Here is a 13,132-nt window from a genome sequence, read left to right as displayed (position 1 = left end):
TTTTTACTTCTTCTATATTTTGGAATGATATGGGTTTAGGTGTTGGATAATAAGGAATTCTGGAATGGATGTAGATATGTTGTATTCTTATAGCTGTGATGAAGGGGACCTATGACAGGTGCTGTACTCAATGAATAAGGATGTCACTATTAGAAAAGGGTGCAGGGATAGCAATGAGTCATAACCGTGTGTGTGTGTGTGTGTGTGTGTGTGTGTGTGTGTGTGTGTGAGAGAGAGAGAGAGAGAGAGAGAGAGAGAGAGAGAGAGTTTCACATTACAGTAGCATAAAAATCATCCAGTGTTGTTTATATGTTTACTTATGATCACCCATTCTGATCAAATAGTACAGTATAAATGCTTTAAACTTCAGTGATGTTTTTTCCAAAATTAATATTATTAAAATTATTTTATTAACTCAGACTGCTGACTCAGAAGTGGTATACGAATAATAGTTTTCACTGTTTTCCCCTCACCCTCCCTTTTTCATTTGATGTCTTGTTTATTGCCTTCTACCGTCACCGGTTTTTTTTTTTTTTTTTTAAATATGGTACTGGAGCGTGTTGCCATGGCGACAGTGTCCGAGCAACCACAAAATAGGAATCGGGCTCTGCATCGCGCTGCAGTCATTCAGCTCAACTCACAACTCCTGCAGAAAACACACAGACACACACACACACACACCTTTAATCCTTAGGTTTAGATATGAAAAGTCTTCCATATAACTTCTTCTATTTTGAAGGCTTCAGTGAGGATGAATTTCTAATATAGCGCCTTGAAGCCTTAATTGCTCGTGCTGTTTCATTGCTTGCTTTATCGAGCATTGCCTTTGCAATCTGTGTGTAGACGCCTGGCTAATCAGTTCGAGCCGCTTGACTCTGGGCACAATACCATGTGAAATAGCAAAGATGGACAGATGGCATCTGTCAGACTGGCCACAAACAGGAAAACATACAGCAGATGCAAACCCAGCATGGACCTGCATTTCATGCACATACATTCCTTTTTTTCCCCAAGGTTGATGTACAAGTAGTTGCTCACACACACACACACATGCACAAACAGGCTCCATGCTGGTAAATAGCTCACCTTTCTGCTACAAGCTCTCCCATGGAGACACACACACACACACAGAGTGATGGAGATTAGGTAAGACCGTGCTCTCTGTCTACTGTTCAAGTTCATTGACATCCAAGATAGACCTCCCTAATTATTCACACCCACCAGAAGGCTTTCAGATATCTTTTACTATTCTATGATTTTTAGTATATAAGTTACTATTTGTTTTTATTCATGGCTTGATTTGAGGGGAGGTGCAAGAAGAACTGACACTCCCCATTTTTTATTTGCTTTGGTTTAATGCCTTTACATTATTATAATAATCCTGTCTATTATTTTTAATTCCATCTATATGTGAAACTGACAGATTGCTTGGCTGTAATCAGGAATTCTTCATGTCAAACCAGTTATGATCAGGGATCATGTGCACACCTAATGAGGAGGTGGTTATGTAGATCTGTATGCTTTAAACTGGTAAGGTAGATGATTTTGTTGCAGCATAGCAAGTTTAGAACCTACAGAAAAGTCCAAATGAACATGGTACAGCTACAACAAGAACCTGAGGATATGTTGTTTCTGAACCTTTTATCAGGCATCTCCTTTCTTGACATAAAGACCTATCGTGTATGTGTGGCATCCACAATTGTAATGTTGCATTCATGTCATATGGGACTAACTGCAAGTAGAACGTTCCTACCGGGAATTCACATCGACCTCTGAGGGGGAATTTTGGGAGAGCGGAAATGAGGCAACTGAATACGCGCCATGCATACAGAGGAATAAAGTCTTAAAATAGGAAAATTATTATATTTGTTTTAGTTGATAATAAATTACAAATGAAAAATTGCACAGACTGATTCAGTTCTAATATAAGACAGGAGACTTGAATATTTTCTGGAATGATAAAAGTGGGTGCAGTCTTTCATTCCAGTTATATAAGAGCCACAGGTATTAGCTGAATAGATACCAGGATCAACTGAATAAACCCATGAAATCATGCAAACCAGACTGGATTAGGAAGAGATGTGCTATTGTTTAATATGCACAAAGGTATATGCTGATGCTAGTTAAAACTACTACTAGGATAAAAACTACTACTACTAGTTTTTACATGAACAGGGTGTCCCAAAAGTCTCCATACATAGGGGAGTATGTTTGCCAGCACCACGTCGGTTGTGTCTTCGCCATGTTCATGGACGTCCACTTCTCGGTTGGTCTGCAACACTTCCACTCTTTTTGAATTTGCTAATATGTTTGGCAACAGTGTTGTGTGTGATCGTGTGCTTGCCATGTTTCTTGCCAAGTCCACCGCAACCTTGTGACAGCTTCCCGATCCAGCCATGAGAATGATTTCAATATGTTCTTCTTTTGTCAAAGTCATTCTTGAAGGCTATCTGAAATATATATATATATATATATATATATATATATATATATATATATATATATATATATATATATATATATATATATATAAACTAAATGTAAAAATTTTGGGATACATTATGCTAAAAGGGGTTAATTTCCCTTATGTATTGAGACTTTTTGGACACCCTGTATATGTGTCTAAGGCTTAATTGAGGCTGATTTAGAGACTTTGTGCTTTAAATGTACTGCTGTGTGCCATCTCAGAGCAGAAATAGTGGAGTGGAATTAGGGCACTCCCATCAGAGCCCCAGTACGGCTGCTCTCTGCCATGGCCTCTCTTTAGTTACCCTGCTTTTATATGTAAATAACACAGTCTTAGGGTGCAGAGGGACTACAAGCTCTGGATCTTCATATGTTTATTCATAACATCCAGGGCTGGCTGGTATAAATGGGCTAGCAGGGATAAGCCCTCCAATCTTTTGAAATAAATATATTTAAAACCCAGTTTTTGGCATTTACATCATATTGTTTGCTGTTAAAGTGAAACTTTCAAATTTAAAGTGGATTAATTTTTACTTTTGAGGAGCCAAGCACAATTATTTTAAAGTCAGCTTCATTTTCACATCCATAATCAGTAATGATTGAGAAGACAAAGTAAATGAACAGAAGTACAAATTACAGAAAGGTGCAAATGACAGAACCATAAGTTATGCATGCTTTGACTGAATGAGCTGGATAATGGCAAGCTTTTCTGACAGGACTTTTTTACGGCCTTGAAACACGACTTACAAAATGTAGGAATCATGACTGGAGCTGCCAATCTATCTTTCAACGAGTGTTTCTATGTGCCCAATGCTAATAGGCTTAACCATAATGGTTTTACAATAGTTACACAAATAGGTAGTAGTAGTAGTACTAGTACTAGTAATAGTAGAAGTAGTAATAGTAGTGATAGGTAGTATATTTTGTTTTCAATATTATGACCAGCTTTCAGTAAACATAATACATTATATTACACATCATGGCATGAACACACTTTTATGCAAAATCCTTAAACCTGAGGCATTGTTCATATTTAATGTTGCATTACATGTTGTCTTTAAACAGCAGTGTTCAACTAATGAGATATGGCCTCTAAAGCACACGCACGCACACTCATTTCACCCACATGCCCACGCACATTCACTGCAGATAAAATGTTTCACAAGAAAAGAACACACACTATTACACATACACACATTTGTGCATGTTAAGCTATGCATCTTAGTATCAGACTGAGTGTGTATTTTAAGACAGAGGAGGGCACAGGAAGTGCACATAAATGACAACAATAAACAAGTGAAAGGAATGCCTTAATTGTGTGTGTGTGTGTGGAGCTATTCTAAAGATGACTCACACCCCACTCCCCACCTCATGCCTTCATCCCAGGAGCTTTGCGTCACATCCCAGCACTTCCTTGGTGTGTGTTTGTGTGTGCGCCCATCTATTTATACACATATGCACATAAATGTTTGTGTGTGTGTGTGTCTGTGTGTAAATCTGTGTGTGAGTCAACACTGTTGAGGGACTCTGAGCAGGTGAAACGTGAAAAATACTGTGCACTGGGGACAGACACTAGAAGGTTACTGCTGAATGGATGCCATATTTAATAATGTATAATCTAGATGATATTTTATGGCTGTTTGTTCACCAACAAGAGTAACACTGCCAGAGGTTGAAGTTTATTCCATAACTTGACCATAATGAAACAGGATTGCTGTAAAATTGCCAAACAAGCTTCAAAGGTCCCTTATCGATAACCTTTAAATTGCTGCATGTTGACTAGAACTGTTTTATGGGTGACCTTAACAAATGTAGGGAGGAACCTTTGCCATTAATGTGCCATATAAAATTCAGCAAATGCTTTGCAACAGCTTTTTGGCAGTGCTCTGCCTTCTTGCCTTCTTGTGATCGATGAGGCATAAATTTGTCAGAGTGCTAGATGCCAAAGAGTGCACAGGTGAACAGGCTGGTTGCCATGCAGAATTTCTATAAATTCCTCTTCAGTGGGAAACTAACTGTCTTCTAATTCTCTATATTTAGCCCTTATCCAACATTGCTTACTGCAAGGTAATGACACGGACATATAAATGTATACTTATCTTTTAAATGAATGTATTTAATGTTTATGTGGCTTACTTTGTAACAGATTTGATCGCATAATGTGTAAAGGTTTTATTTAATTTATGTAGTAAGATTGCAGTGTCCTGATTGGGTGTACAGACATATTGAACATTAACTCATCTATTTTTTTTTCCTTAAAATCACTGAGTATGTTTCAAATAGCCTGCAGCTGTGTGCTTTTATGCTGAGACTAACTATGCAAGATGTAGTTAATACAGTTCAGCAGTTTCACTCACACACTAAGAAGGAAGACAAATTAAATCAGATCTCTGATCATTTTTACCTCTTAGTGTCTATTTGCGTGTGTGTACGTCAAGCTGAAGACATTTGGTAATCTATCCAACAATTGAATGAGTGTGCTATCCCAATGCAGTTCACTGGTTGTTATAAAAACAAAACAAAAAAAAAACACATAATATGCATGTTATATTCACCTCCTCCTTCAAACATATCCTCCAACCCTTCAGAGGGTGCAGTCCTCCCTTCATTCACTTCCTCCTCCTACCTAACCCTTGCTATGAGGCATGCAACCCGTCAAGCATAGCCCTGCACCTGTATTCTCTCACATGTGCTTGTGTGTTCGAAGATCCCAAACTGAACGGCGAGGCGGCTAAGGCAGCGCTGGCCAATGAAGACTGTCCACACATAGACCAGGCCATTTCTCCCGAGGACGGACAGATTTTTAGCTCCTGCGAACCACGGGGGGAAACTCCATGTTTTCTACTAAACATGACTGGCCGAGCCACACACCCTGGCGCCAGAGTGAGAAAAGGTACGTAGGAGTTATTCACAAACACACAAATGCATAGCTGCATACACATAGCGAACACAACCCACAAAATGTCCATCTATACTTCCCAAAATTATACTGAAGCAGAGCACACTCATAACAGAGAGACAGTGAAAAGACCCAAGAACACAACGCAGATCTGCAGTTCAAGAAAATCTTCTTCTAATAGAATTTTATTCACGCAATAGAGCCTTACTTGCGTTCAGACACTATTCAGACATGCTGTCTGGACTACAAAAACAAACTTTTTTTAGTTTTTACATTGAATCTACATTAATTCCATTAGATACTATCCTTATGTTCACACTAGCAAGCGAACATTCTCTAACTAGCAACATTTACTTTTTGTGTACTTGCTCAACAGGGGCCGCAATTTCAGCAACAGCAGCAAGGGACAAGCAACATTTCAATAGAAATATTCTCAATTCTATGCAAATTCATTTTGACGCAGTAAAGCGATTGGCTCGAATGATTCCTTGGACCAATGCTATGGAACATGTGGCCTGACGTTTCTTCAGTTCCCCACTTACAACTTTGGAACAGTTACAACCTTACAACAGTTCCTACCTGCAATTATTTCCCATTTAAGCAGCTACAAGTGACACAAACAAACTTGTTGCTTGCTAGTGTGAACATAGGGTAATGGAAACGACATCTCGAATCTCCAGAGCTCTAGAGCTACATAACTACATTCCTCCAACTCACTCCACTTTTCTAAACATGCAATAAGTTTTTTTCTCTTTTTGTTCTCTCAGCACCGTCTTGCATTATGTTCAATCTCACTTTGACTCACATACTGTACAGCTGCCTCCTGGGGCCAACCTTAATCTTCCCTTTTTTCTGTTTTTTTCTTTGTCGTTTGTTTGTTTTTTACTTGTTATCTCCTCCACTTGCCCGTCTGTCCGTATGTCCGTTTGTGTCTGTTATTCCCTCCATTTTTCCCCTCCGGGTCCTCTGATCTCTGATTGGCTCATAGCTGGAATGTACTCGGGGAGGGCAGGGGGGGAGCTGGCTGGTCCCACGCTAGGCTACCCACTGTTGCAGCTAGGGTGGACACACAGCCAGGAGGATGGCCATGCCAGAGTCACCACCTGACTACCAGCCCCACTGTAATCACAAATAGCAGAGCGAAAAAGCCTTTTAGGACAGCATTAGCAACTAAGACACCCTCCACCCCCTGCAGCTTGAGAGGTCCCTGTCATATTTACACTATATTTAAATCAGATAGGGAAATACCGCGTGTACACATTCATCCTCCTGCAGCTATCCAAGCTAACCAAGACTGTTTAGAAGGAAATTCATCAGCTTCTTAGCGTTCAACTACAAATCCAGAAGCAAGGGGTAGGTCATAGAAAAACATTATAAGCAAGAAAGCTTTCAGCAAGGTCTTTTTCTTCCCTTGTAGCCAGACTGGAGATGGTCGTATATCTATTTATAATATTCTAAACAGAGGCTACGTAAGACCAATAAGAGTTGAACCAGAGTGTCATCACTAGCCAAGCAATAGCACTGTCTCTCTGTGTCTTGTGTCCAGCTCTGTGTGAGCATGCTCTGTTTAATTCCACGTTTCCACTTTTAGAAGCACCATAAGAACAATCAACAGCTACACACCACACACACTTCTCCTACACACACAGTATATTTCTGTCTCAGTTTGCTGTTTAAAATGTGTTGATTGTGTTAAGAGCTTTTGTCAGTGTTAATGTATTTTTATGTACATATGTAGGCTATGTGAGCAAAGGTGTGTGTGTGTGTGTGTGTGTGTGTGAGAGAGAGAGAGAGAGAGAGAGAGAGTGCAATGTGTTTGGGTGTATGAGTGGATGTTGCTGTTCTGTATTTTGGTGTGCTCCTATGTGATGCATGTTTTGGGCCAGTTTATGGGCCTCCCAGCATGCTTTGTCCTACCGCTGGTATAGGCCTGGTATTGGTTGGGAGAAAGGGGTCCTGTAGTGAGGACAAACAGATAAGTTATAACGGGTAGTAATGAATAGGCAAATGATCTTAGTGTTGATCTTGATGATAGCCATAATAGTCACTTCTGGTAACCTTTCTAACCAGATCGTTTCTGGGCAGTGATTTCAATATTGCTTTTACCAAGGGATTTTTGGGCCATATCTACTAATGCTATGCAGCAAATCTGCCTGATATTGCAGGCAGGAAGACATGCAAAACTGTGTATCTACTGAACCAGCACATATGTTAAAGTATCGTTTTTATGTTTTGGCCACACTGCCATTTTCAATCCGTTTCCAAGATTTTTCCATCAACAATAAAGTACAAAGATAATAGAAAAAGGCATGACAGATGTCTGACATGGGTGTTTAACTCATGATCTTTACATCATTTCTGTTATTTTCAATGTCTGCAGTCACTTGCTGTATGGCACACTGAGACAATGAGCATTAAACACACTTTCTTGCAGCTACAGTATTACTTGTATACTGTACAAAGTGATCTAACAGGAAATTAATTCATTATTTTCCAAAAGACGTGTTTTCTGTGGTAGAATATGCCATTTTAACGTGGATAGAAAGACAAAGTGGCTATGTTTTCATTGATAGTGTGGATTTTAGTATAAGTAACATGAGGTGAAAGGCAGGACACAAGTGTGTGAAATCAGTATAAGCTTTATTGAGGTAAAATCCATAGCAGGGGTCCAAATTTAGGCTGGCAGTATTAAATTTAATACATAATCTACTGTATGTCAAAACCAGGAAGTACAATGAAACAAGGCTTGGACTCAATGCTATAAAAAGTATAATTAAACTTTGCAATGCTACAAAGAAACATCAAGTTATACATAGACAACCTAATCAAAGAGTAACACAGAACAGGTGAACACAATCAGGTAACAAACCAATGATATGACGGGGTGGAGACAAGACTAAAATACAAAAACAAATCAAACGATGCAAAGGGGGAAACAATTAGTTCAGCTAAGTAGTTCAAATTTGTGCTTGGTAAATTTTAAAATGTTAGTGAACCAGTTACTAGAGTAGGCCTTAGTAAATATGGCCCTTTTCCCCTCTTGAACTATAAGCTAATTTTCCAAATACCTCAAACATATTTGTAGCTTTTCTCTTGCACCTTGTTCTCCAGTCATCCTCTATCCTACCTGATACCAGCCCAAACATTTCCTCTGTGCATGTGTGCTCTTTTTAACTGCATGAAACCTGACAGCTGGTAAAATGACCCAGAACAGCTGACAACTCATCCAGATATAAATCCATCCAGAAAACAAAAAAACAGAGCTCAAAGTCTCTGTATCTGAATGTCATTTGCATATTCTTCCAATGTTAGAAAATGTCCTGGTGCATGGGCACTATAGTCAACAGAGCTGGCCAAGTTACCCGCTAAGTCCTGTGCTCAACTTGTTCTTGCGCCGAGCTCCCAATCTTCCTTTATCCTGTGGGGAATTAATGCTGAAGTAGGGAGCAATGTCCTAATATGTCTGCTAGAACTTTACAGTCCTCCCTCCTTCTCTTCTAACCCCCTAGCCTCTGCTGTGTTGGTGTGCTCTGTCCTTGTCCAAATTGGAGCTGTGCTTCTTTCTCTGGCTTTCTTCTCTCCTCTTTCTCTGTCTCAGTGGCTTTCTGTCTTTCGCTTTCATAGAGCTGTTAGAAAGAAAACAAATCTGTCAAATGTCAAAAGAAGTTCTCAGGGAAAGTGTATAAACCAGGCTCCAACTGCATATCCTACATATCTAATTAATACATACTTGAGGTTTCATTTAATGCTCCCTTTTGATATTTTTTGCACTGTAGCCCTGTTTAATTCACCAGCAGACACATGTACATCATACCGGAACAATAAATCTTTAAATGCAGTCAGTTAGTGGCAACTTGTAGCTGAAACGAGAGCCCAAGATGTTGAGTGCTTTTCTACCCATGCTGCACCTCTTCTTTTTGTCTTTGCCTCTTCTGTTTCTTAATCCACAAAAGTCTGCTCAGCTTCGAGTCCCCTTCCTTTTATTCTTCTTTACCTGCAAAATAGGTTTCCACCTCTGTCCAGTCTGACAGCTAAGCCCCCCCCCCCCAAAAAAAAAACTTCTCCCGCATGCCACGGTCTCTTTCTGCTGTCCTGAGCAGCTGTCTCTCTACTGTTTCCTTCTTTCTCTATGTCTCTGTCCATCTCTACTCTTTTTTTTTTTTGGAAATCTGGATTGTCCAAGAATCCAATGCTGTTTTTTTTTCTCCTCCGTGAGAAGTCTCCTCACCTTATTTTTCCCTCCCAATCGTCCTCTTTGTGTAAGCTGAGTTGAATGGCCGAGGCGCAGTGGCTGGATGACCCTGAGCAACCCCACAATCCCTGTATTCTCTACTACAGATTCCTGTAAAGACGAGACTGTCCTAGTTAAGTATATGCAGGCAGAAGCGCTCCGTGTGACCTGACCACAGGACCGCAGCGACTCAGAGAGGAAAACTTTCCCTCTCCAACGTTTCTTGGCTCCACAGTGGCTTGAGGTCACTTTCCAAAGGAGAGAGGCATGTAGGGAAAAGGAAAGAGACAAATGAATAGGATACTGGTACAACGTTTGAATATTTCCTTCACATACCATGACTGCATACTTTTTCTGTCTGATGACCCTCTCAAAACAGCAAGGGGTCTTTTTTTTGGACAAGGACACTTTTTTAAGGACTGGAAGTGTGGACAACAATACATCAGCACTGAAGGCATGGCACAATCTGATGTTGATTTGACAAAGAGTGGAATAACATTAATAATCAATGGTTCATTATATCCACTAACACTTCTAATGGTATAATCTACAATGTCCTATGTGGCAGTTGTAGAAGGCTTACATTTTAGCATGAGTTGCATGGTGGTATGTTTAAAAAAATGAAAAAAAAAAAATGCTTACTGCTGTTATGAATATCTGTATGAAAAAATCAACTATATTTTCTTTCTTCACTTTTTGAATACGCTTCATGTAGCCATGATTACAAGATGTTCAAAGATGTACATTTCCTTAGCAGCGAATTATTCACTTTTCCATATTTTCATTTGTGCTACTAACCACCTGTAAGCCAGCTCTGGTCATATTGACCTCAAATGAGAAACAAGTCGTTGCTGAGGAGGACAAAAGAAATGATTTCAGCCAGCTTTCTGTGTGGTCAATTCAATCTTTTCATCTTGTTTCTGTTTGGCATGCTTGTGCTATTGAATCTTACTAAGAGGAAGAAAAAAAAAGCAAATTTAGTTGATATTTTTCGGTTTTATGCTATATTATTGGTGCGTAGATCGTGAGCAACTGTTTATTTCACATATTAAGTACAGACTTTTGACAGTGTTATTTTTGAAAAATAAACGAATAAAAAAAAATGACAAAAAATGTCAAAGTGTTAAAAGAAGGGAGTCAAGATGTGTGGTGCACATCTTTACTCATATCTTTTCTTTTAGGTACAAAAATGATTAAAAAGTTTAAAAAGACAAATGTATATTTACAACAAAAGAGCACTGTATGCAATTCAGAAGTGCGTGGGGGGGGATCAGATGCATGCACAATGTTATGCAAAAAAACAACCCAATTAATAGATAAAAGAGCACATGGTTCCAATTCTAGCATGAAATAAATTTTGTATGAAACCTGTTTGCAGAGTTTGGTTTTTCATTGAATGGAAAATGTTTTTTGTTTTTTGTTTTGTTTTGTTTTTTTAATTACTTCTCTCCTGGTATGTACTAATACTCTCTTTGGCCTGGTGATAAAAGGGCAAAAAGAGGTTGTCAAAAATGATTGAAGGGAGAAAAATAAAATAAAATGTGCGTGTCTGGAGGAGATAGCATGTCAAACTGCACTTACAAGCATGGAGACAAACGAAACAAGTGACATTTTGAGGGAACCGCTGATAAACATGGGCTGCATGATCGAAACATTACGCTGATATAAAAAAAAACTGTATGTACAACCATCATATATTATGCATTAACCAGAGCATTGTCAAGATGCATGTTAAACTTGTCTGCTTTACCATTTCGTGCTCCGTTTAGACTCTACTCACCTTCTTTCCATTTCCCTTTGAACATCATCCTCCACTCACCTGTCTGAGTAATAACTGGTGTGTTGTCTCTCTTCTTTCCCTGTGTGTAGCGGCGGAGCGGCCTGGCCGGAGCAGGCGGCCTGCAGACTCTGTGTGTGTCATGAACCGTGGTGTTCCGACCACTCTGTGCATGGCTCACAACACCTCTGATCCCACCTGATTAGCTTGTCTATTTGTTGTACATATTTGAGTGGCTAAACCAGCTTACAAGAGGGAAGCGTCTTCTCATGCCTCTCTCCTCCCTCCCCTTTCTACACTTTTCTAGGAAGAAACGTTTCCACCCTCGTTTTGTTTGTTGCACATCTTACTGTCAACTTTTCTATTTGTGGTGTAACTGTGATGTGAGTAAGACTGTGTTTGACTGCATGAGTGTTATCATTCGTGTGATTATCCATGTTGTTAATGGGCTTTTTGTGTCTACTTGTGGTTTCCATTGATAGTTCGGAGTGATGTTTTTACCCAGCTTCTCTGTAAGAACTGCTCACTAACCACTTGTGTTTGTTATTTGCTTCAGCTATTCATGAAATTGCCTTTTCCAATAGGTATTTCAGGTGTACTTCTGTTTCAATGTTACTGCTACACATGAGCTGCCTTTCTTTGCGCTTTGCACATGCTAGCCTATTAATTCCTTGAAGCTAAGACAAGATTGAGGGTTTAAACTGAATATTATATGATTTTTGATTATAATCTCGTCAACTGGTGGATGTGGACCCAGCAAGTATTTCAATGGATCAAACCATGTACTCGAAACAAATACTGAAGCAGAAGTGATCAACATATGAACTGTAGTTCAACAAATCCAGCATTCTCAGTATGAACCATCATTTATTCTGTTAAGATTAATTACAAAAAACAGAATGCTTAAATACAATTTGACAAGGAAGTATATAAGTATAGTATTTATTAAGTTCAAAATAGATGTCTCATCTGTTCAGAGTCTGCAGCTCAAGTCAAAAGTGGTAACATGAGCTTTAAAACATAACCACTTCAAATTGATATCTTATTTACAGCCACAAACTAATGACTAGTGGTTAAGAATTAAAAGGTAATTGTAGTCCCTCTTTAGTCACTTATCAAGAACTTTGCAAGCAATACATTTGTATGTAGTTGCTTGTTCACAAATTGGTATTGAGTACCCCTGGTGTATGCCATATTAGATCAGTTTTTAAACCAGATTTACCTCAACCTCAGTCTGATTTAATGTCACCAAAATACAAAGGATAAAAATGAAAATAAATAGGATCTTTGATGTTACTCTTTTCTGTATATACAGTATTAAATGGTAAAAATGAGTGGTTTTTAATGCATGTGTACTTTGCCATTTAAGGATAGCAAAAGGAGCACAAACCCTCCTAAATGTATTTTTACTTTTTTTTTTTTTTAGGTTGCTGATCATTAAAAATAAATTGCAGTGCCATATAGAGTGTAGAAACTGAAAATTATAATTTATCACAAAATGAAGCACTTTATATAACAACCAATGGTAGTATATGTAGATTTCTGAAAGATTACTTAAGATCACTTGAAATTCTGAATGAAGTCGTAGGCTACGTAGAGTTTTTTTTTTACATGAGTAATAAGTATGGCATGAGTAATTAGAAAGCACTATAATGTGTTTTATTCTGCCTTTTACCTATACAGCAATACTGTCATAGATTGTACTATACTGCCATACATTATATTAATATTACAAGGCTTGCCTGATAATTTCCTGAGC

At 38.7% G+C, this 13,132-nt stretch overlaps 1 protein-coding gene across 2 annotated transcripts in view; it reads left to right on the top strand.

The window, feature by feature from the left end:
* The window catches only part of kcnc1a (potassium voltage-gated channel, Shaw-related subfamily, member 1a), a 40,943-nt gene extending 29,269 nt beyond the window's left edge, over window positions 1–11,674 (top strand). The window contains exons 3-4 of one of the 2 annotated variants that reach the window (XM_053617058.1): window positions 5,174–5,359; window positions 11,466–11,674. In XM_053617058.1, the coding sequence (XP_053473033.1) occupies window positions 5,174–5,359; window positions 11,466–11,575 (296 nt within the window). In that variant the 3' untranslated portion in view covers window positions 11,576–11,674. Of the gene's footprint in view, window positions 1–5,173; window positions 5,360–6,353; window positions 8,670–11,465 lie in introns of those variants that run through there. The other variant, XM_053617057.1, reaches the window with a different exon arrangement.
* Window positions 11,675–13,132: the final 1,458 nt, after the last annotated feature.

Source organism: Ictalurus furcatus, chromosome 27 (assembly GCF_023375685.1).
Source record: "Ictalurus furcatus strain D&B chromosome 27, Billie_1.0, whole genome shotgun sequence".
Classification (NCBI taxonomy): Eukaryota; Metazoa; Chordata; class Actinopteri; order Siluriformes; family Ictaluridae; genus Ictalurus; species Ictalurus furcatus.
The sequence above is the reverse complement of the archived record's forward strand: the minus strand, read 5'-3'. Positions and strand labels throughout refer to the sequence as shown.